Genomic DNA, 23,161 nt, shown 5'->3' on the forward strand with positions numbered 1-23,161 from the left:
ATTTGATTTGTGTAGCCTGTTTGGCATAACAAATGCAGATTTTAGAGTTTAAATGAACAGAGAAGCTTAAATGGGTGGATTTAAAAGTGGTTTTGGTTTGGTTTGGTTTTTTAAAAGTACTCTAGGAATCAATGCCAATTTAATGAATTAAAGCCTGAAATTGTTAAGTCTGCTCTTAAAAAATGGGATGGAGACCGTACTTTTGGGAAGCGAAAACGTGGCGTGGGGAAGGGAGCCTGACACGCGTGTGTGCACGGGATCATAATGGCACTTCTTAAAGGTGTGTGTCGTGTTTTCTCCACATGAGCTGTTGGTACAGGCTGTGAATAAGAACTTAAGGATTTTGTATGTAAGAGCAAATCTGCCACTGTAACACTTATTACTAGAATGTCTGTCACCTACTGTACAAAATAATCGGATTATATCATTGCACTGCCTTACTTCTCTGGTGGTTCAGTATGGAACACTACGTTATATTTAGCACCAGAGGGAGCCAACAGTGTTTGTATTGGTTTGGCAGATTACAGCATCACATTTTAATTCTGTGTGTTGCTCCTCTATTCAGTACATTCACAACACCGAAATTACAGTGTTTGGTACAATTGCAAATGTCTCTTGAGACTGGCCAGCCACTGTAGATGTATCTGGTGTGGTCCTGGCTCTGTGTGTTTGGCAGGGATTGCTTGTAGGGGGTACGTGAATAAATGCCAAATATCTGAGCATATGACATAAGCTGCTGCGAATAACACTGTGCAAGCAGTGTTCTCTTCCAGAGAGCTTAAGGGCATTTGAACAGCTTTTTAAGGAAAGGTAGATACAGAAGTATAATTTTAGTGAATAGCTGTCATTCCTCAGGACGTAATAACATTTACATTCGGTTGACATCAAACTATTATGTGCTCTGATAGTGCTCATGTTACTGCTAGCATAAAGCTATAGTTCTCTTGGGTTGGGATGGTCTGTAAAGATCTGCAGCATTAGCATATCCACTTGAGTGATAATTTGATGTCATTTTTGAGGAAGCTTTGAAGCTTTATGCCACCTTAGGTCCGAGCACATGCGTGTATAGCTGGGAGCCCTGTGCAGGGAGTAACACTGTGAGGAACCTCCTCAGAGTGTCTTGTTGTGTAAAATATTCTTTGCATGCAATGATAGCTTGAAAAACATGCATTCATCTTTTTCTGTTATCAACAATCACCCAGGTAACTTGTGGTTAAGGCACTTGTGTCTTGGGCTGGTAAACTTTGAGGAAGATTTTGTTACAGAGTAATTACTTTAGCAGTTTTAAAAGTTCACCTGTTCAGAGGTGAATACTAGTAATATCAATGAAACGGAATGTGTTAAAATGAGTTTCCTCATAATAACCTAAATCTTGGCAATAGTGAGAGAATGCAAGGGTAGAAAGGACCTAGCTGACCTATCTGTCGGGCCCTAGGGAGGACAAGCTGTAGTGGTGTCACTCCTGGTAGGTGTCTATGCAATTGCAATCTGCGATAGTGGATGTTCCACAACCTTTCTGGGTTGGACAGTTTGCTGATTAGTTAGCTGAAACATTAGAAAACTTTTCCTAATATGACTTAGTCTTTCCTCCTAGGTCATGTTTTCTAGACCTCTGGTAGCTTTTCTTATTCCTTGAGGTCTCTCCAGCTGGTTAGTACCTCTTCCCTGAAGTGTCCCAGCCAGCAGCCGACGCCTCCCTCCAGCTGAGCGCTCATCTGTCGCACACCGTGCTTGTGTAGTGCTTGCTTCTGGCAGTACCACGTTGTGTAGTTTTGATCAGCTGCAATCCCAGAGGCTTTTCTGTGGAACTGGTGCTGAGCTGTTTTCTATTCTGTAGATTTAAATATTTTTAGACTGTGGAAGTTGAAAACCTCCCACAATGGGAGGGAAGGCGCAGTCCTCTGTCAGAGCAGACAGTCGTGTCTGTCCCACTGGTGCCTCACAGCACCTTCACTAAGTGGCCCAGAGCATTAGAAAAAGTAGAGTACAGTTGTTGAGTGTACCCATGCCTGCCTTGCTTCAGCACTGCTTACCTCCTGTGGGTCAGGCTAGCATTTCAAACTTCTATGCAGTTCTGAAAAGTCGTTTAAAAAACAACAGTCCATCCAGAACAGAGATCACATCTTGATTCCCAGAGGCAGTGTTCCCATCTTCTCTTCAAGACAAGTTCTCCTGTGACTGGTGGACAGGTAGTATTCACTTTGAACTGCAGGCTCTTAATTTCATCAAAACCCCAGACTTTATTGCATAGGAAATTTGCGATCATCTTTTCTCATGAGCTTTGCTGGTGTTGGAGTTCTTTGGCATTATCTTCCAAATTAGCAAAAATGTATTCATATTTTTTTTAGGACTTTGTTTACTACTGATCTCTTTCTTTATCAGTACGCTGCACATTTGGACTTGTGGTCCCAAGAGATCATGCCTTTAAAACAAAGGGATATAAAAATCAGTATCCGGCTTCTTAAGCAACAAAACAAAGCAGCATACCTACAACTGTGGTGTGGAATAAATTATATTTGTAATACAGAAGGTTCCATACTATATTTTACTTTGTATCCCAATTCTGAGGAAATCTGCTCAGGCATTTTCACCTAAAGCAACTGTTCCTCGTTAACTCGTGACTTCGGAAGGTAAGCATCAATTGTCATTTGATTTATTATGAAGTTACTAGTGTCCTTTCTGTGGTTGAGGAAGCTCTCTCCTAAAGTCCCTGAAATGTTTGATGATACTGGACCCATATCTTGACGTAGTGTAGGATTTAGATTTACGCTAATTTAAGCCTCTTAAAAGTTGAGGGAAGGTAATGCTTCTCTGGCAGACGTGGGTTTCTAAAGGCTCTTTCATATTAGAGTAAGTGGGGGTGAGATGGATTTATAGAGAACAGATTAATTGGTCCCAGGTTGAAGAAAATGTGGTTTATTTCCAGACAAATGCATATAGGAGTGTCTGTGTAAGCGTATGTCTGCAGTGCACTTGTCCTGTGTGAATATGAGAAAATGGTGTGAATGTCAGTTATGTTGTACTGTCTGTACAGTAATGTTTCTGAGACATACACAGAGCAATTTGTATATTAAGCAGTTCATTATTAATGCTGGTCTCTGAAGACAGTCCGGGCTTGTGCATGTTCAGCTGAATTCTGTTCTCTGCTGTCCCATGCCCGTTGTGCTGACTTGAGCTTTCGAAGGCGGTTGTCTGAGCTAGAGGACAGAACTACAAATGAATCAAAATCGAGGTCTGCTGCCTGCCCCATTGATACTTCACTCTTATGGCTGTAACTTTCTTTTTGCTCATTTAAATGGATCCAGTTAGTGTCAGGTGGCACCAGTAGTTTTCCTCTGGATTCTAGCTAGCTTTGTAAGTGAGAAGTCATCCAGAATGGGGGATCTTGGTTGCCAAGTCATGGAGCCCAGCATGTTGTCTTCCTCATGTTTGTCTCCAGAGAATGGTGACATGGGGAATATGCACCACCAGAAGCAGCCCCTTACTGTTTGTGAGTGGAAAGATGGCAAATTTAGCAGACCCATAATGTAATGCAAACATGAAGCCTCTTTTGGTCACTCCCTAACCTGCCTGTAAGTGTATTTTGAGTCTGACCTTTAAATACAAATGTCCCAGTGAGGTGATGCTCTTATCAGTGGCCAGTATTTGGCTGTCTTTCTCCCTTCGCTGATGTTCAGAAGAGCATTAACTCTCTTGATGGCACAGTGATGCTGGGGTGGGCCACAGCAGAGGCCCCTGCTCCAGCTGTTGCAGCTTGGCTGGGTGGCACCCATGGTGTGCCATGGAGGGCAAGGAGACTCTTGCCTGTCCTCCTCACCAGCTCTCCCTAGTTGGTCCCTCACCTTCAGCATCATCCTAGGGCCCCAGCTCCAGGGACCAGCCCCACAGTTTTGCTCAGGACCAGCATTGTTCACATTACCACAAGATTGTCCCTGATTTTTTACCCTACAGCTCCTTCAGCGCCAGTAACTTCTCTGCTCTCTCCCTTCCAGCCCCATGAGGGCCAGGGGTTCCCAGGCAGCGTGACGGGGTGGGCAGGGGGCCGTGGTCCAGTGAGGTTCTGGAAGCTGATGTCCAGGGCACAGGAGGGACACTGATAGCCTCTCCCCAAACAGACAGGGCAGCACAGTGTTAATGCATTTTCTTCTTGTCATCTGCATATACCAACTTAAAGTGAGCTGCGTATTTACAGACCTGGCTTTACAGAATCACAGAATGGTCGGGGTTGGAAGGGATCTCTGCGGATCATCTGGTCCAACCCCCCTGCCAAAGCAGGGTCACCTACAGAAGGCTGCACAGGACCTCGTCCAGGCGGGTCTTGAATATCTGCAGAGAAGGAGACTCCACAGCCTCCCTGGGCAGCCTGTTCCAGTGCTCTGTCACCCTCAGAGGGAAGAAGTTCTTCCTCATGTTCAGCTGGAACTTCCCGTGCTTTAGTTTGTGCCCATTGCCCCTTGTCCTGTCGCTGGGCACCACTGAAAAGAGTCTGGCCCCATCCTCCTGACACCCGCCCTTGAGATATTTGTAGGCATTTAGAAGGTCCCCTCTCAGCCTTCTCTTCTTCAGGCTGAACAAGCCCAGCTCCCTCAGCCTTTCCTCGTAGTGGAGATGCTCCAGTCCCCTCATCATCTTTGTGGCCCTCCGCTGGACTCTCTCCAGAGAGCTTGCTTTAGGCAAGCTAGAGTTAGTAGAGTTAGTTACTTGATGTGTGGGCATGCTACTGGTCATTACAAGCGAAAAGGATAGTTGGTGGGCTGTTTTGCCATTTGCAAGGGCTTTAAAAGAGTGATTTTCTCCTTAGGTGCAGAACTGGCTGAAAGTATTGTGGGGTTTACTTTTGTCCCCCATCCCCTTGCCATCAGAAAGAGAGCAGTTTGAACCAAATTTAGTGAACCACTTTTCGCAGTTGCTTGATGCTTAGTATTGCCTTTCTGCCCAAACATAGTGAGATTCAGGATCAAGGGCTTTTGCTTTCTTCTATAGCAAGGGATGCTGGCAGAGACCTGCCAGAACCATGCTGGCGTACGTCACTTCATGAGCTTCAGTCCTCTGAGTGTGGGCTTTCAGCTTCCTGATGATTGACATACTTTGGCTTGATTTAAGTTGTTGGGCCCAGCACAGCGGTGACTGTGTGGGAATGAAGCTATCTGTGTCAGGGAGGAAGCCAGGTAAGGAGAACTACTCTCCTTAAACGCCAGAAAAATAGTTATGCTGAATCAACACCTTAGGTCACCTCATCTCTAATGCCAGCGGTTCGTGTGAGGACAATAGTTGGTAATTGTGGGAGAGGCGAGAGAAGGGTGCCGTCTGCCATGACAGGTTTTTAACATTTCGTTCCTCACAAAGTGTCATTGATCTGCGATAGTGAAACATGACTGAAGGCTGGAAATCTTGTTTACAAAAATAAAGAATGTCTGAGGAAATGGAAGAAAGAGAGCAAAAGATGTGTGCGTTTGACAAGACCTGGAAGTAAGCCAAAGTCATTGCTTTGTGAAAACAGTAGGGTTTTCCATAAATAATCCAACTAGCATGTAAATAATAACAAATGTGGGAATTGGGACAAAAGAGCTGGTTATAGGGGACTGTAGAGCGTGTAGCCACCACGTGAGTCAAGTATGTTGGGTAACAGAATCACAGAATCACAGAATGGTCGGGGTTGGAAGGGACCTCTGTGGGTCATCTAGTCCAACCCTCCTGCCGAAGCAGGGTCACCTACAGCAGGCTGCACAGGATCTTGTCCAGGCGGGTCTTGAATATCTGCAGAGAAGGAGACTCCACAACCTCCCTGGGCAGCCTGTTCCAGTGCTCCGTCACCCTCAGAGGGAAGAAGTTCTTCCTCATGTTCAGACAGAACTTCCTGTGCCTCAGTTTGTGCCCATTGCCCCTTGTCCTGTCACTGGGCACCACTGAAAAGAGCTTGGTCCCATCCTCCTGACACCCACCCTTCAGATATTTATAAACATTTATTAGGTCCCCTCGCAGCCTTCTCTTCTTCAGGCTGAACAAGCCCAGCTCCCTCAGCCTCTCCTCGTAGGGGAGATGCTCCAGGCCCCTCACCATCCTCGTAGCCCTCCGCTGGACTCTCTCCAGTAGCTCCTCATCTTTCTTGAACTGGGGAGCCCAGAACTGGACACAGTACTCCAGATGAGGCCTCACCAGGGCAGTGTAAAGGGGAAGGAGGACCGCCCTCGTCCTGCTGGCCACACTCTTCTTGATGCACCCCAGGATCCCATTAGCTTTCTTGGCAGCCAGGGCACACTGCTGGCTCATGGTTAACCTGTCGTCCACCAGGACACCCAGGTCCCTCTCCACAGAGCTGCTCTCCAGCAGGTCCACCCCAAGCCTGTACTGCTGCATGGGGTTGTTCCTCCCCAGGTGCAGGAGCCTGCATTTGCCTTTGTTAAACCTCATCAGGTTCCTCTCTGCCCAACTTTCCAGCCTATCCAGGTCACGCTGAATGGCAGCACAGCCTTCCGGTGTGTCTACCACACCTCCCAGTTTGGTGTCATCAGCAAACTTGCTGAGGGTACATTCTAACTCTTCATCCAGGTCGTTGATGAAGAAGTTAAACAAGACTGGGCCCAGTACTGACCTCTGAGGGACACCACTAGTTACCAGCCTCCAACTGGACTCAGCGCCGCTGATGACAACCCTCTGAGTTCTGCCATTGAGCCAGTTCTCAATCCACTTCACCGACCACTCATCCAGCCCAGACTTCCTGAGCTTCCCTAGGAGGATATTATGGGAGACAGTGTTGAAAGCCTTGCTGAAGTCTAGGTAGACAACATCCACGGCTCTCCCTTCGTCTACCCAGCCAGTCATGCCATCGTAGAAAGCTATTAGATTGGTCAGGCATGATTTCCCCTTGGTGAATCCATGCTGACTACTCCTGATAACCTCCTTTTCTTCCACTTGCTTGATGATGGCCTCCAGGATAAGCTGCTCCATCACCCTTCCCGGGATGGAGGTGAGGCTGACCGGCCTGTAGTTCCCTGGGTCCTCCTTCTTGCCCTTTTTGAAGATTGGACCTGTCACTTCAGCTGTGTTCCCTTGGAAAGAATGTACCTGGGAGCAGCACAGGGAGGATTTCATCTCAGGATATTTATAAATTATGGTTGGATGTTCAAAAAATCAGATGAAAAAGCATAGTCCAGCATGCCAGTGAATTTTTTGAAAAACAATATTGATGATAATGAAAATACAACAAGCAGATTGCTTCTGAGAAAAAAAGCTTTAAAATCATCATATCTGAAGAAATATACAAGGCAATGTCTTCAGTGTCTTCACTGCAGAACTCTTCTGTGGGTGACTGCAGTCGTCTTCTGTGTACTGGTGAATCTTCTAGTTTAAAAGGACTTTCAGGTTTGGGTTTTTTTAATCTTTTTGCTTCTGCGCTGCTACCTCCCATTCTTGGAGTCAATATTATACCTTTAGGGACAGCTGGATAGGTTTGTGCCAGAGGTGTTTGTGAAAACAGTGTTATTAGTGTCAAGTTTCTATTAACTGATTAGATAGAAGAGTTAGAGTTTATATGTCTTTCAATGACACTTTCTTCTGAAACATCATTTTAAATACAGAACACTGTTGAATGTCCCTCCCAAAAAGGTTGTTTTTCATTCCTACCTGTTGTGACTTCCCCCCCACTCCCCCTTTCTTTTTGTAAAGCAAACTTTTGTCCCCTCTGAGTCCCTTTGGTGGATTGAGGACTTCAGAGCAGACTTCAGAGCAGGGTATATTGCCTTCTTTTCGCTTCTCCTTAAGTCGGAGTGTAACAGAAAGGGACTTGTCAAGACAGACACTTGGAGTGAAAGAAGAGTATTTACTCTTTGGACAAAGGAGCTGAATGAAACCATCTTAGAAGGGCTGTGACATTCACATAATATGCCAATAACTCTTACTTTGCCACCAACATAGAATTGTAACACTTACTCGTGGAAGGAAACCAGGGAATTTGTGAAGAAGGGTAGTTTCCATGGTACATAGGTACAGTATTTTCATTGAACCTGGTTGTGTGAGCTACAGTCTAGTTTCCATAAATATGAGTCTCGAGGGTGGGCTCCTGTCACATTCTCCCATGGCTTGACCTTAGGCCACAGCCTGCACCCACCCCTACGTGGGTGGCTTCTGGAATCATGAAAGGTTGAGGAGCTCGATGTCTGGAGCCTGCAGTCCTGTGTAAGACGGAGTGATTGGAAATCCCTGTGTTAAAAGTTGCAGGAAAAGGAGTAGGTCCAAGTCATGCAGTGTAGCTGCCTAACTCTAGCGTCTCTGGCAAAAAAATAAAAACAGTGAATTTAATTTTTTTTTTTTTTAATAGGAAAAAAAATAAACCCTTGGGGAGACTTGAGGGTGTTAGCAGCTGATCAGAGAAAGGGAAGAGTGGAGGAGATTTTGCTGACATTGGTCACAACAGTTACAGAATTTCAGTCTAGTCTGACCCTCTGTGAGCACGGAGGATGTGCACGAGGTTGTAAACCTTATAGCTGATCCAAGGCGAGAGTAGTGTTGCTGCCTAGAAAGTAAAATCCTTCAGTTTCAGGGTTATTTACATCTGATTTGGGCCTACCCAGAGTGGCAGTTGCCATGTATCTGAGCAGAATTTTGAAAGCACCTAAATGCTGGAGGTTGTTATGGGTTCTTTGGAAGTGCTGGGATGATTGATTGGTAACGGGAAGGCTTCTGGAGACAGTGTTCCCGCTGCAGTATGCGAGCTGTGTTTGTGAGAGCATTTGAACTTTTCTACGCTCCCTTTAAATAAAGCTCACAGCCTGTGGTTATGCAGCAGATTAATAGTAACAGCTGTGGGCTAACACAGGATTAAAACTGTCTTAGAATATGAGAACATCAGTGATAAAATGCATCTGGTATGAAGTCTCCGAAGACTTATAGGATTGTATGTAAATAGCAAGTATGTTTCTATGGTGTTTATCTTCCGTTCTGCTTGTGACTGCTGGGCTCTTTTCAGAATTTTTGTTTCTGGGTGCCGTGAGGTTAATGACACTTTCAGAGAGGTGGTTATGCGAAGTTGTGCAAGATCTACACAGCCTTAAAACATTTTTACGGTGTGTTTTGTTGGCAAGATTTTATAACTGTGGAGAGTTTCGTGCTTTGCAGAGTGAAAAGAAGTAAGCGAGTTACACTCTGTGCTAGCGCAGCTCTGTTTCGTCATGGATTAATCTGTCTCACTATTTTTCCTGCAGGGATTTGGTAGGGTAGGGAAAGGATTATGAAGGGAAGTATGGTAATGTAGTTCAAACTACATTGGAAGTTCAAAAATATTTTAAAACATTTACTCCAGGCTGTAGTGTTTAGTTCAGGTTATTGAAATTGTGCCTGTGAAGAAAGGCACTGCTAAGAAACAATCAACCACAAACAGAAAATCACATACATGACAAATGGGTAAATAATATTAAAACACATAGGACAAAGATATTTTAATAGATCTGTCTACAAAGTAATAAGGTGATAAAAAATGAAAAATTACTTCTGTTCGTAGATGAAGACAACTTGTACTAAATAATTTTGTTATCTGTGACTAAGCATGCACAGAAGTCGTCAAGGCTTTATATTTTCTCATATGATTATGAAAGCTCTTGGGCTCATACAAGGTCTGTTGCAAGTCAAGAGCGTATTCTTTTACATAGTCTTCTAATCTGCTTCTTCCAAAAGAAGTCTGAAGCTTTTTTGTCTGTAGTGCCACTGTACAGATGCTAACCAGAACTATACAAAGTCTTCCAGTGTTACATACTCCTTTTATATTTGTAGAAGCTTGTTCTATCTAGATAGTGGAATGGAAGTTGGAAGCCTCAAAATCACCTGTGGTGACACAGATATTTTTAAGACTTGCTATGGAGTCAAGGAAATGCATTCAGTTGCTCTGTTTTTATAGATTGCATTGAATTAATTGTTCTAGGGTATGACCAAATTCCAACTTGTTTATACTGTTTTTCCATTCATTGCTATTCTTTGTAGTTATGAAAATAGGGAAATATAAAGATGTTCTATAGACAAGCATCATGTCTTCTGCAATGTGTGTAGCTTAAAAATTTAGCTTCCAATATATTCACTGTTTTTGAGATTTTAAATTCCACTTGTAAACCATATAATTGGGATACAGTTGGCTGATGACTAGCTAGAGGAATGTACATGGCTAAAATATTCCCTTTAATTGGGTTTTCGCATCTTATTTTTCCTCTTAAAATTTGTGGTTGGCATCTCTTTAACTAAAACATCTTTTGTGTTACAGACTATATAATAGATATTTTGTGTACTCATGATAGTGTTTCTGAGATGCTCTTCCTAAACACAACCCTCTCCAAATTTAAAAAAAAAAACAAAACAAAAAAACCCCAACTTTGACCTTTTTCTGTACTTTTAGAGGATTTGCTTTTCCAGTGTTTGCACAGGCAGGTCTTCTCCCTTGAAGTTATCCTGTGTTTGCTGTTAATCTCCTTTTAAGATTGGATTTAGTCATCTTGGTTCAGCATCATCATTTCCAGAAAAGCCAGTCACGCTGCGTGCTTAGAGTGAAGCTTTGAGAAACAGTTTCATGCTTGCATGCAAATACGTCCTAGTATAAAAAAAGAAGACAAAAGGGAAATTAAAAGCATGCACAAAATTGTTTTCAAGTTTATTGGGGAGGTTGCTGTTTGTGTTTCTGATGGGTGCTGACAACCCCGTTCTGGAGTCAGTTGTTGGGGTGCCCATTGCTCCATGGCAAGTGCAGCACCCCTCGTGAGGCTCTGATGTGGGCTGGGGCTGAGACCTGGCTTGTATTTGCTCTGCAGTCGTGCTAGTTCAAATGCAGTCATGGTTTAAACAGTGATATAAGTTGTGATATAATTAAATAGTGATATAATAGTGATACTGTTTCTGCTGTACACTGGCCAAGCGATTGGTGTAAGAGGTTAATTCTGGTTTAGTATGCAGTGGGGTATTTTACTCTAGGGTGCATCTTACGTAAAGCGGTTGACTGAGAAAGTCTTAAGCAAAGCAGAAAGAAAGACCTTGCGGGAAAGCCATGATGACTCTCTTATGTAATGACTTTTTCTTCTTAAGTTCTTTCTGCTCCCCTTGATTTGTAAATCTCTTTAACCTGTGTCAAAAGTCAGCTCTGGCAAAGAGAGAGGGACTGAGCATAACAAGTCCAAGTGAAGGTGTGAGTTTGGTTTGGTTTCATTCTGCTTTCTGTATACTTTCTCCTGCTTTTACTTCTGGCCCTAGGAGCAAATGACAACAGAAGCCTCCCTCAACCAAAACTGATAGAGTTTTCAAATCATATTTCTGCAAGATTTGCTTATTACTGCCAGTTGAACGCAGACGCTTTGGGGTATGCTGAAGTGAAAGTTACATGGCAAGCAGAGTTTAATAGCTCGTATCCTGACAAGATTCCAGTTTTCGTGGTAATTAAGACTGGTTGCAGTCTGGCTGTAGTGGGGAAAAGCCCACAGCTGATGTAGATCCGGGATAGTCGACTAGCATTGTTACAGTATTATTCAGTGTAAGTCTTAAGATCTGTGTTTTTTAATCTCTGTTCCATTCCCTTTCTTTTCAAATAAAATCTGTGTATTACAGGCAAAAGCAGCAGATTAACAATTTACATCAGAAGATTAGAGAGAATGAGTTAAGAGCTCAACATGCAAGACTGAACCATCTTGTGAACTGCGAAGAACCTTACATGGCTAATTTGCAGGTAGGATGGATATTTTTCTTTTCGCAAAGCTTTCCATTGCCCAGTAGCTGACACCTGAAAGCAAATTCACAATTTATTGCAGGCCGAAATGTAGACCTTTTGTGATTAGTCATGGTTGTTAATTGAGTAGCTGTAAATTGCATAGAGAATACCCTCGAAGTGTTGTAGTTTACCTTACATTTGCAGAAATCTAAGTTACATGAACATGGTGTACATACTTGTTTTGAAATCTAATAAAAATGGAGTAAGAGTGAGGAATTGTGACGCTGTAAGAACAAGGGTTTGACAGCATGTAAGGAGCACAGTTATACAGGAAGATGGCAGGAGATAAAGTAGTTCACTAAGACAGTATCTGAAAACAACTGATGGAAGGTTTTCTGAAGAGGAGGAGGAGGCACTAACCAAAGGAGTGGTTAGATTGTATCAGTGGAATAGATGGAAGGTATGTGAGAAGGCAGACTGGTGGAATACCTGCGCGCAAGGCACCTGAAAAGGATATGGATTAGTACTCCTAGGGAACACTTAGTCTGAAAGGGAATGTGTGGTGGTATTTTAGGTATACCTGTCCTAGTTTTTATCTAACTAGCACAAATATCAGAAAGTGTAAGGAGGAGGTAGCACTGGCTGACTGTGAAATGCAGATCGGTTTGAGGACTGTTGCTGCTGCCCTGTTGTAGCACACAAATTCCATCTCCAGACCTCAGCATATCTAAAAGACACTAAAAGGCAGTGCAGAAAGAGAGCGTTAAAGGTAGATATGCAGAGAAATAGCTTTTCTGTCCCCCTTTTATTACCTTTTCTTTTTCTGTCACCGACACTATACCGGGATCTCAGCTAGCATACTTCAGCACGATGTTAATTATGACCTTGGAATAACACTGTGCATCAGGTGAGAATCTGGTTGCTGTGAGACAGAAGGGAAATTCAGGTGGAGTTTTGGTGTGAAATCAGGTATTCAGAAACTTTTTCAGACATCTGGGAATGTGGCTTTTGGTGCTTCCAGAAGTTCTTTTATAAAATACTTACAAAATCTGTCTAAATTAAGATTTTTGAAAAAAAAATTATTGCAGAAACTGAAATTTTAGTGTACGTATTTTAGTATACCATAATACACTTCAAATAAAGCAGCAGATGCATTCATCTTCCATAATTTAAAGAGTTTTAAAAGTTTATCATATATTAAGACTTACGCTTTATCTGTGTGCCTTCTGTAAGATTAACTTACAAATGCAAATCGCTTTTAATGGAGGTTGTAATATCTTTTTAATGCTTTGCTGAAGGAATGTTACTAGTTAAAAATACTGTCTGTGTAATTTCTTTAAAGATATCAATTTGTTATTAAAATAATCTTGAAACTGAAAGCTGAATGGGATGCATCTACTTTTTCATCCCACATGCAGTTTATTTCCATTTTGGGCTTGTCTGTGGGCAGTGGAGGTAGAAGAGCAATACTGAACTGCATGAAATGGAGAGGGAGGAGGGTTTTGGTATACAGGACGGAAGGTAGGAGGGCCTGCCTTCTGATTGTAGCTGTAGTCTCAGGCTTGTCCCTGCACCATTCTGCACCTCAAGTGTGATAGCTCTAAGGTTTGACTAGTACTAATGTTCCACTTTAGAAGGATCTGGAGATTGGAGCATCTCTTACTTTAATATATTCATAGCCATTTTATACAATGTTTTTCTTTCTAAGGGATGGTATGACAATGCAGTGGCAGTGACTTGTTTTGAAAACACTTGTTTGGATTTTCAGGGGTTTCTTTTGGAAGAAAAATCACGCCTCTTCCATAAGTCTGAGGGGAAAGTGGCCCCACAAGGTTCATTTGCATGTGTTGTGAATGTAAACGTGTCCAGCTTCTTTATATTTTTTTCTCCAGATTCCTGAATTACGTGTTGTTACTGTGTATTTTAAAGTTCGAAAAATCAAACCCCACCCTTCCTGACAGTGTAAAAAAATGCAGGACTGTTTTTTGGCTGTGCTGCTCAAGTACATGGTGTTACATGTGCGCTCATTTGTATAATGATTTTATTTCTTTTTGTAAGCAACCACAGTATGAGAGCACACCACTGCAACCTGACATTTCGGAAAGATCAACATCCCACCTTGAGGAGCTTGAGCGAAAGGTTGCAGCAGCTGAAAATAAGGAATTACAACTCAGCGAATTTATAAAACAAATTTCAAACAAGTCTAGTGAGGAGAAAAAGAAGATGGAGGAGAAAGTAAGTGTCTTTCGTGTTCCAAATTTCCTTTTGACACCGTTACAGCAATGTGTGTTTTGTTTCTTAGGCAGCAACTGAGTATGTGGGTTGCTGAGCTATTTTCAAAAGGTAGCTAAACTGTCTGTGATAGAAAAATTGATAGTAAGTGTAGGTGTTGGCAATGGATAAATCTGAACTTGTAGTGAATACATCCTAAAAAGCGAAACTAGATGAAATGGCAATAATGACGATAGTTTTAACCAGGTAAACTTGCTTTGAAGAAAAGCTGCGTAGCTCTAAGAATTCACATAGCTTGAAGTGTTTATTACATTACTTTCTATGTTTTTACATGATACTTTATGTGATAAAGAGTGTGAAAATGAAATCCCTATTTTTAGCATGGCTTGTAAATTAAATGGGGGCCTCACACTTTGAGATGCGCTTACCAGCCTGTATGTGCCGAGTCAGCAGGAGTGATTCTCTTGTAGCTTTGCTAGGATGTGCAGAGTAGACTTTAATCTCAGACAAGGAAGGGGCTTAGGTGGATGTGTCCTTGGAACTGTCTTGACAAGGGGTTTCTTTGGAGGCTGAAGCAATACCCAGGGGTAGTTTTGAATATCTTGACAGCCTTCCTTTATTGCAAACAGGAATATGCCATTGACCAAATGATTCCTAATTAATGTTTTAGGGATGCATTATCACTGTTACCTTCTCTTCTTGATCACTGTACCTCAGTACTATGCTTAGATTTATATTAGTGTAGGTTCAAGTGGTAGGAGCAGTATGATACAGTGAAGTGGCAGGTGGAAAGATGAAGAAGAAAGCATAATTCATCTCAAATTCTGGATGGTCTGTAGCTAGGAGCCTGATTCACCCCTTAACACCTATCCGTTCTGTGCACTGAACAAAAGGCTCTCAAGGAGAGAAAGGGCAGGGAGGGGGAGCATGTGTTTCTATAATAAAATGAGTGCCTTTCTGTTTGAGGGAGGAGGGAGCTGTGCTGTGTTCCCACAGGGATGTGGCAGACTGGGAACCCAAGCAATAGGTTGAGCCTGGGGACAGCCATCCCTGGAGTTCCTCTGCTGTGCTCACAGGGCATTCAGCCCAGAGCCCAGAGATTTGGTGTCATGGTCAGTGACTGAAGTTAGGGAACAAGAATACAATTTCTATACTGATCAGAGGGATTGTTGCCAGTAGCTGTGCTAGGGTTATTTTCAAGCGAATGTCTGCCTCTTCGGACAGCATAAGTTTCTTCAGCCCAAAGCCAGATTTGGCCAGGAGTGAGGAAAACACTGGTAACGTTCAGGTGAGATTTGCTTGTAAGTGTGTGCTAAAAGAACACAATAGAAGTTTAGGTTAAGTTTGCTGGCATACATTTGTACTTCTGTCTGCCCCACTTTTGCAAATAATACTACCTTTTCCGACATTGGAGTTTTTAACATACAGCATTTCAGTACAGTGTACAGATGGTGTGTTTTTGACAATAGGGGACAAGCTGTGACCATTCGGTGTAGGCGGAAGGAAAGAAAACATGAGGAACGCTCCTGTTTCCTTGACCAGTTTTTGTCACTGGTGAGAAGTCTGGGAAAGTCTCCCTCATCACAAAAACAGGATGTATTGGAACTAGAAAAGGTTCAGAGATGGGCATCAAAGCAGATACCCATCAGAAAATCACCAGAGGAATGATTATGTCTTCACACTGGAGAAAAAGTGACTGAAGGGGAGCATGATGGAGTCTGCAGAGCCACAAGCAGCCTGGAAGGGACAGAAGGCAGTTCAACTCCTCACTGCAGCTCCCATTGCAGGAGGGAGGGAACATCTAGTGAAGGTCTAGGAGCGAAGTACTTGATCAGCAAAAGGTGCCAGTTCTCTACAGCAAACCTGTAGAGTGTCTCTCTGAAGGCTGTTGGGGATGCTAGGAGTATAGGTGGGCCCAAGGGAAAAAGAGGTGAGTTGATGGAAGTGCTGCCTTGTTCTGAATGCACAGAAATAAGTGCCTCAGGAGAGTCCCTAAAGTTAAAGCAGATGGAGGCTGGAAAAATGTGTTTTGCTTGTTCGTACCCTACCATAGACATCTGCTTATGGCTACTGTTGGAGGTGAGATATTGGGCTAGAAGGCTGCTTGGTCTGAAGCACTGTGGCCTTGATGTTTTTCGTCTGAGGAACTGCAGGACCAGCAGAGATCAGAGGTGCTCTTCGTTTGCAAGGGAGTGTTTTGTACCACCTCGTGAATAATTCTGGTGCCTGAAGAGAGGAAGGGGTTTTTCACCTAGGCTCCATGTGTAGTGAGTGGAGGACTGAGGTGATTGAGAGCTCTTTAATTTGCACTGAAATTTCAGAAGCCTGAAAAAGCTTCCCTGTCGTGGCTGGCCGGTAGTCATGGTAGTTCCTCACAGCTTTCTAGCTGAGGGAGCCTGCTAAGGTAGATACTGCAGTACACTCCAGCAGTGTCCATGTCACAAATGCTTAGGTTCTTACTTGTCCTTGTGCTAGGCATGAATGTGCCTCTTGGCATCTGCAAATTTTGCAGCCCTCGCTTTAATTCTGAGGCATTTCTTATGGCAGTTGGACTGCTGGGCTGGAAATGCTTCAGTTCAGATGCTCCTATCCTGCTGGCTGCTGCTTCTCCCTCTGCTGTGGGTAACTGTGAAGAACTCCTGTAAGGTACTGCTGATAGCTTGTAGTGTTCTCCTCTATGATTTCTGGGGCCTTGTTTTTAATATTTAATTCCCAGGAGGTGAGAGCTCTCCTATTTTTTCCTGCCCCAGCAAAGTCATCAGCAGTGTGTGTATGTAGGAGTGTCCTGGGTTCGGCCAGGACAGGGTTAATTTTCACGGGACTCCAGGAAGGGGCACAGCCAGGGGGGGTGGGGGCTGACCCCACCTGGCCAGACAGAGCCCGGTATTCCATACCCTGTGACGTCACGCTGGGTTCCGGGGTGGGGGGGGGGGGGGGGGGGGGGCGGTGCGGCGGGAACTCTCTCGTGGCTCGGGAGCGTGCGGCGCTGGTGTGGTCCGAGAGACCAGGTCTGTTTTTGTCGTATTTTCTCCTTATCTGTACCGTTGTTGTTCCTGTTTCCCTCTGTTTGCTGTTCTGTTAAACTGCCCTTATCCCGACCCACCGGTTTCTGCCTCTTTCTTTTCATTCTCCTCCGCACGCCGGCGGGGGGAGGGGTGGCCGCGTGGCACTTTTGTTACCGGTGGCAGCCGAAACCAAAACAAGGAGGAAATTAAAAAAACCTTGTTTTCCCCTCAGCAGAGTCAGCAAGAATGAATGAAGGAAAAAACACAATGTGTTTTTTCATCTCAGGTGACAGGAGGTAGAAAGAGTCCTCAAGGTGATGCTGGGGATTTAGAGAGGGCAGGAGGAATCCGAAGGCAAACATGGTAGCTATTAGAAGGAGAGAGGTTGCCGGAGAGGAAATTCCCTATGGTATATATGCAGGGCAAGAAGATTTGGAAACCATGTAATCTTTGTCACATAAGTACTGGAGTATTCTGACTGGTCAACTTGTCATCCTTAGTGATACGTGAGGAACAGAGGGAAGGGATTCACTTGACTAACGGTCAGACTCCTGGCAATTCTTACTGTGCAGCAGTGGCTTACGTGTACATATTTATATCACTGCCTTAAAGCTTGGGGTGTGGGAGGAGTATGTGGTTCTGAAGCACGTATTGTGGCAGAAGATTATGGTGGAGTTTGCAACTTTGCATTACTGAATATGGAATTTACCTGGGCTTTGATCAGAAACATTTTAAAGGAGCGTCAAAGCTTTGCTCAGTTTTGAGGTCTTGATAAAATAAAAGATACAAAGATTTCCAGCCTTTTGGCAATCCTAAGTTTTGTGGCCTATATAGAAGGCTATCTCAGGAAAAGCTTTCAAGATACTACTGACTTAAACTTTTTAGTAGGCTCTGTTACTGAGCTCTGACATTGACAATGTCACACACTTATTTCTCGGTGAGATGGATGTCTCTAGCACTGAAACAAAAGTATGTTTAGTGTTTACGCCAGTGACAAGTATTTATTATCTGGGAATTACTACACCTTAGTTCAAGCAATTGTGATACCGTTTTTCATTAAATTGGAATATGACTGGAAAATACTTTTTCCTGCCTTCCCATTTTTTTGACCTAGGTAATAAAGCAGGAGTGCAAGAAAAGATAACACAATATAAAAGCATTTTGCAGACTGGTGGACAATTAAGATGCCAGTAGAAAAGGTGTTTAAGAAAGCAACTATCTGTTCTGATGTAATTGTCAGACTGCATCAAAGTCCGGTTTTTGGCTCCAGTTCTTGTTGGGTCGTTGTGTTTTAAGTTGTTTTCCTAGACCAGAGCAAGAGGACGTTCTAAAATATTTCCTGATCATTTGTTGCATATGAACATCACCACTGGTGAAAAAATTGAGAATATTTTAACTGTTGAACTGCTCGTTTTCATTTCGCAAGGCACGCGGAATGTTCTGGGCAGCGGCAAAGCAACTGTGGTTTGAGGTTGTGTGTGGATCTACGACTTGGAGCTGCTGGGATTAATCATTCTTTGGTTTTGTGTTCTGCAGTAACCAACCCTTTCATGCAGCTGAGAGTACAGTTCTTGGAGAGTGACCAGCCTCTGCTTCCAACGCAGGTTTATTTTTCACTGTAATCATAAAACATGTACCCTTCCTTTCTTCTAGCTTAAAACTAGAGACCGATATATTAATAGCCTGAAAAAGAAATGCCAGAAAGAGTCTGAGCAAAACAAAGAAAAACAAAGACGAATTGAAACATTAGAAAAATATCTGGCTGACCTACCAACGCTGGATGATATAGAAGGGCAGACTAAACAGGTAAGGTGAAGGGAGTTTGGTTTACATTTTAAAAATACAAGTAAGCTCCCCAATACCTGTCATCAAATCTTTTAGTGTTTCAGCATGTATTTTTTTCCCCATCTGTTTAGGAAGAGAAGTATTTCAGTGTTTTAGAAAGCGCTGTAGCTATTAGGGATTTGCATACTCAGATACGTAAATGGGCCTAAGATTGTACAGAAGGTTACTGCAAGGCTGTGGCCTGCCTCCAGCCCTGCTGCTAATGTGGGCTTGTGTCTGACTAATGTCACCTGTGTTAGCTGCAAATTCTAGAAGAGAAGAACAAGCAACTTCAAGAAATGGTGACTGAGTTAGAAAAGAAGCTCGAAGAGGCCCGATCACAGTGCTTGGAGAGAGAATTGCAGCTGGTGTGTCAGAAGAAGAAAGAAAAAGAGCTGGTCACAACAGTACAGAGGTATGAACAGCTGCTTGGGCTGTGCCCTGGAACGGGTATGCTTTGCTGCATGATGTCAAGACCTAACGTTAGTTGCACTCTTAATCTATTACAATGCTAATGATTTTTCATGGCCTAAGTGTATTACTGTGCAGAATAACAGTGTAATGCAATAGAAAATCCAACAAGATTTTTGTTTGTGTCAAGCCGTAAGTAGTACCACAGAGAAGAGTCTGCCTAGGACAGTCTTTACCGTCTTTCTTGAAAGATGCAGGACACTGCTGCAATGGCAGCATAGCTGGCTGCCGGATAGAGGATAGAATAAACATGTGCAGCAAAGGGGCATTGTGCTGTCAGCACTCCTGTTCGATAACTCGTCCTGACGTGAGCTGTGGAAAAGCTCCCTGGATATTTGCTGATGGGTATATCAGGGAAGGGTCAAATATTTAAATAAATTGTAGATGTTTCTTACCTTTTCACCGAGTGTGGGGGAGTTTACTCGGAGGTTTAGCCAGATATCCATGAGAAGATTCCAGATGAGACACATTGTTACTATGGTACCTTTTAGATGAGGGGAGCTACTTAAACGCTTATTTTTAAAGAAGGGGGAGGGGGGAAGCAGGGCAGAATAACTTTTAATAATTTATGGGGAAGTTACTGCAGTTCACTGTCCCTCCGTTTGAGTAAAGGTGCATGCCACAGGAGCCTGAAAGTGTTTCCATGATGAAAGGCAAGCTGGTTGGGACACCTTGCCAGCCAAATTGTTGACACATTGTTTCCATCTTACCAATGAAAGACCTTTTTTCTTCGTGCCCTCATAACCTAGAGGGAGATCATTTTGACTTTGCTGAAAGCCTACAAATAGTTGAGGTGGCCGCTGGTTTCTAAATTAGACAGCAAGATTAACACTAATAAAATGTGTTTCCTTTCTGAGAGAAGGTGAGCAGGCAAAGGCTCTAGCTACACCTAGAAGCTGGAGTTGAGCTGTAGGGCATCTGAAGGTTGTGCCCTCCTGCGGGAGCAGCTGGCAGGAGTGGCTGTATGTCCCCCCTTGCAAGTCAGAGAGGGCATGAAGGACAGGCCGCTAGTACTCGGTACAACCTCCGATTCTGGACTCTGCTTTGAGTTGTACGTGCCCCAGGGGGAGAGTCTGATTTTAAAGCTCCTGTAGCTCGTGGACGTTCAAAGACTCCTCTGATCTATGCTGATGCTGGCTTTGCCTCCCACAGTAGCAAAGAGGAGCTGTGAACACCACAAAGCTTTTCTTTGCTCCTCACTGCCCCCTCTGCCTGCGCCATACTGCTGGAGCTGTGCATTTTGGGAGACACAGCACAGAATCTGGCCCATAAAATCGTTCCTGCATGAACCTGTTCTTGTCAGTGCCACAGTAACTTCAGTAGTTTAGGATTTTTGCATCATTTGTCCACTGCTGGTTTGCTTGTTCATAAGGCTGGATTCTGCTAGGTACGGTTTTACAGTTCTGGTTGGAAGACAGTGCAGCTTTCTAATTTTTCGCTAGAACACACAGCCCCTCTGGCTTCTGTCAGTGCACTTAATTTTTCTCTCATGTTGAATGGCAGTTTACAACAGAAAGTAGAAAAATGCCTGGAAGATGGTATTCGCCTTCCCATGTTGGACACAAAACAGCTACAGAGCGAGAATGAATGTCTCAAAGAAAAGAATGAGAAAGCCAGTAAGGTTAGTCTGCAGATCATCTGTTGATGGCATCTTTAACCTTGAGTCCTGCATTTCTTTATTTTTTTTACTTCAGAAATGAATATCTCACTAAAGAATTACACATTTGTTGCTAATTCACATTTCTTTTCAATACCTGTCTGTTTCTGTTCAGTACGTTTATTTTGCACGGATTTCCTGTTCTATCAGAGTTAAACTCTCTGTCTTGTCATTTACATTTTCAGAGATTCCGTTTAAAATCTATGGCTACACACCTGTAAGCTGATTTTTAAAAAGGGATCTGAAGAGATTCAACCCTTTTAAATCACTCGCTTTTATATTCTAGGTCATAGACAATCAACAAAATCAGATAGCTGGACTGATTTTAGACATGCAGGTAAGGAGGAATGTATATTCTGTTGTTTAGTCTGTCTATTTTAGTTTATAAAGATAACATTACTAAAGTTGAATTTCATCTTTTTATCTTCCCAAATAGGAGGAAAAGGTAGAAACACAAAGAACTTAATTTTATGGCCTGTAGTTGCTCTGTGTTTTGTTGCAGGCTCGTAATACATTCGTTATTGATGTTTGTGTGGTTTAGCACTTTGCTGTTACTCATCATAAAGTGAAAAACTGTTGCTATGTGGCATCCTTATTCTGCTGGTCTAGTGGATGTCATATCAGAACTGCCTGTTTCAGGTGTGAGCACTGCCTGTGTAAGCAACAGGGAAGCCTCCCATCCACCTTTGGGGTTCAGATGATCGTCTAAGGTAAATTAAGGGATGCTGATTAGGAGCCTCACTGCTGAGATCCTTATGAGACAAGTGCCTTTCTAAACCATACCACTTCACATTTCACATTGTTTAAGCAGATCCCTGTTCAACGGATTTCTGATGTGGCACTCACTTAAATACCTTAACTCTCTTGGCGGATCTTGGGCACCTAGCTTGGAGCCAAGGAGTTTTCAAGACAGCAGAGGTTGTCAGCTGGGAGTCAGTTGCAGCTCTGTGGATTGGATTAAGACATCAGGCTCCTGATACTTGGAAGTTACTTAGTGACCAGTGTTTGTTGTGGAGAAAAGGAAACATTATACAGGTTACAGGGAAAAAGGTATGACTTGTTCTAGAAAAAGCTGAGCATTTAAAAAAACAAACAAAACATCTGTTTTCAACGAATACTGAAACCAAATTCCATAAATTCTAGTTTCTGCGTTCTTCTTCTAGATTGGCATTTGTCTGCACATTTTTTGCTTCCTTGCCCTCCAGAGACACTGAAGTTACAGGGTTGTCCCTCGAGAGTGAGGAAGGTGCTTCTGCTTTGGCTCTGTGTATGTTAGGTTTGGAACAACAACAGAATGGTAGTAAACAATCAGCTGAATGTCTGCCCCTTACGAAGTGGAAGGCAGCACTCTGTGGAGCTAGAATCCGAATAATGTAGAGACACAAAACCGCTTGCATAACACTTGCTGAGAGAGTGTGCTTTCTTATTTCCACTTTGCACACTGGAGCCGTGTTTGCTTATTTATAACTGTTGAAAGTAAGTTGTCTTCCATCATTAAATTGCTTGCTTTCTCTGTCATGCAGGTAAAGAGCAGGCCTGATTCCTGTCGACAACCATATTTTTGCCTGTTTAAATTACACTGTATTAAATACATCTGTAGAGAAGAAGTAGTAGAATTTCAGTTGCAACATAGAATACATCTGTTAACTGAAAAGCAGATCAATTATTTAAGTTTCTCTAGATTTGAAGAAGACAAAATTATTAAAATAGGGATGTTTTCATGGAGCAGCCTATTATACGCAAAAATTGTGACATAGGCAAATGTAGTTTCGGATATTTCATAATTAAACAAAAAAGTTCAAATTGAACTCCATAACCACCTGAGGTTCTCTGTCCCTCTTCATAGTTTAGTTAAGATTATTTCCATATATACTACATGTGTATGTTGTGCTTATAAGAAGTATGCACCACTTGCCTGAATGTATTGTCAGCAACCTAAATCTTTTCGTATTTCCTAAACTTTCTGATCTTTTCATCGCCTGTATCATGAGACTGGGGATCTTTGAGCACGTTTATACAGATGTCTGTTTTGCGTGCCTGGTCTGAAATGACTTTAGGGAGCTGAGACTGGGAAATGCTGAGTAGTTGTGACAGTCTGTGAATGGAGTAGTGTTCTATTTTCCAGGACTTTCTCTTACTTTTCCTCTTTTGAGGTATTTTATATAAGGTCAGAAAACAAGATTTGAAAATGGTGTTAGCCCTCAAATTACTTGTAGACTACAGCAGCTTCTTTGTATCCTTGATCTCCTTGGCCTTCCACATTTGTCCCTGGGAAGCACTGAAAATTAGTTCATTAGA

At 43.0% G+C, this 23,161-nt stretch overlaps 1 protein-coding gene across 2 annotated transcripts in view; it reads left to right on the plus strand.

Annotated features, from left to right (window-relative positions):
- The window catches only part of CEP85L (centrosomal protein 85L), a 157,556-nt gene that overhangs the window by 128,795 nt on the left and 5,600 nt on the right, over nt 1–23,161 (plus strand). For both annotated transcript variants that reach the window (XM_009944863.2, XM_075414158.1), the window contains exons 5-10: nt 11,575–11,692; nt 13,733–13,909; nt 18,565–18,717; nt 18,996–19,150; nt 20,710–20,827; nt 21,150–21,200. In XM_009944863.2, the coding sequence (XP_009943165.1) occupies nt 11,575–11,692; nt 13,733–13,909; nt 18,565–18,717; nt 18,996–19,150; nt 20,710–20,827; nt 21,150–21,200 (772 nt within the window). The remainder of the gene's footprint in view (nt 1–11,574; nt 11,693–13,732; nt 13,910–18,564; nt 18,718–18,995; nt 19,151–20,709; nt 20,828–21,149; nt 21,201–23,161) is intronic.

Source organism: Opisthocomus hoazin, chromosome 2, assembly GCF_030867145.1.
Source record: "Opisthocomus hoazin isolate bOpiHoa1 chromosome 2, bOpiHoa1.hap1, whole genome shotgun sequence".
NCBI lineage: Eukaryota > Metazoa > Chordata > Aves > Opisthocomiformes > Opisthocomidae > Opisthocomus > Opisthocomus hoazin.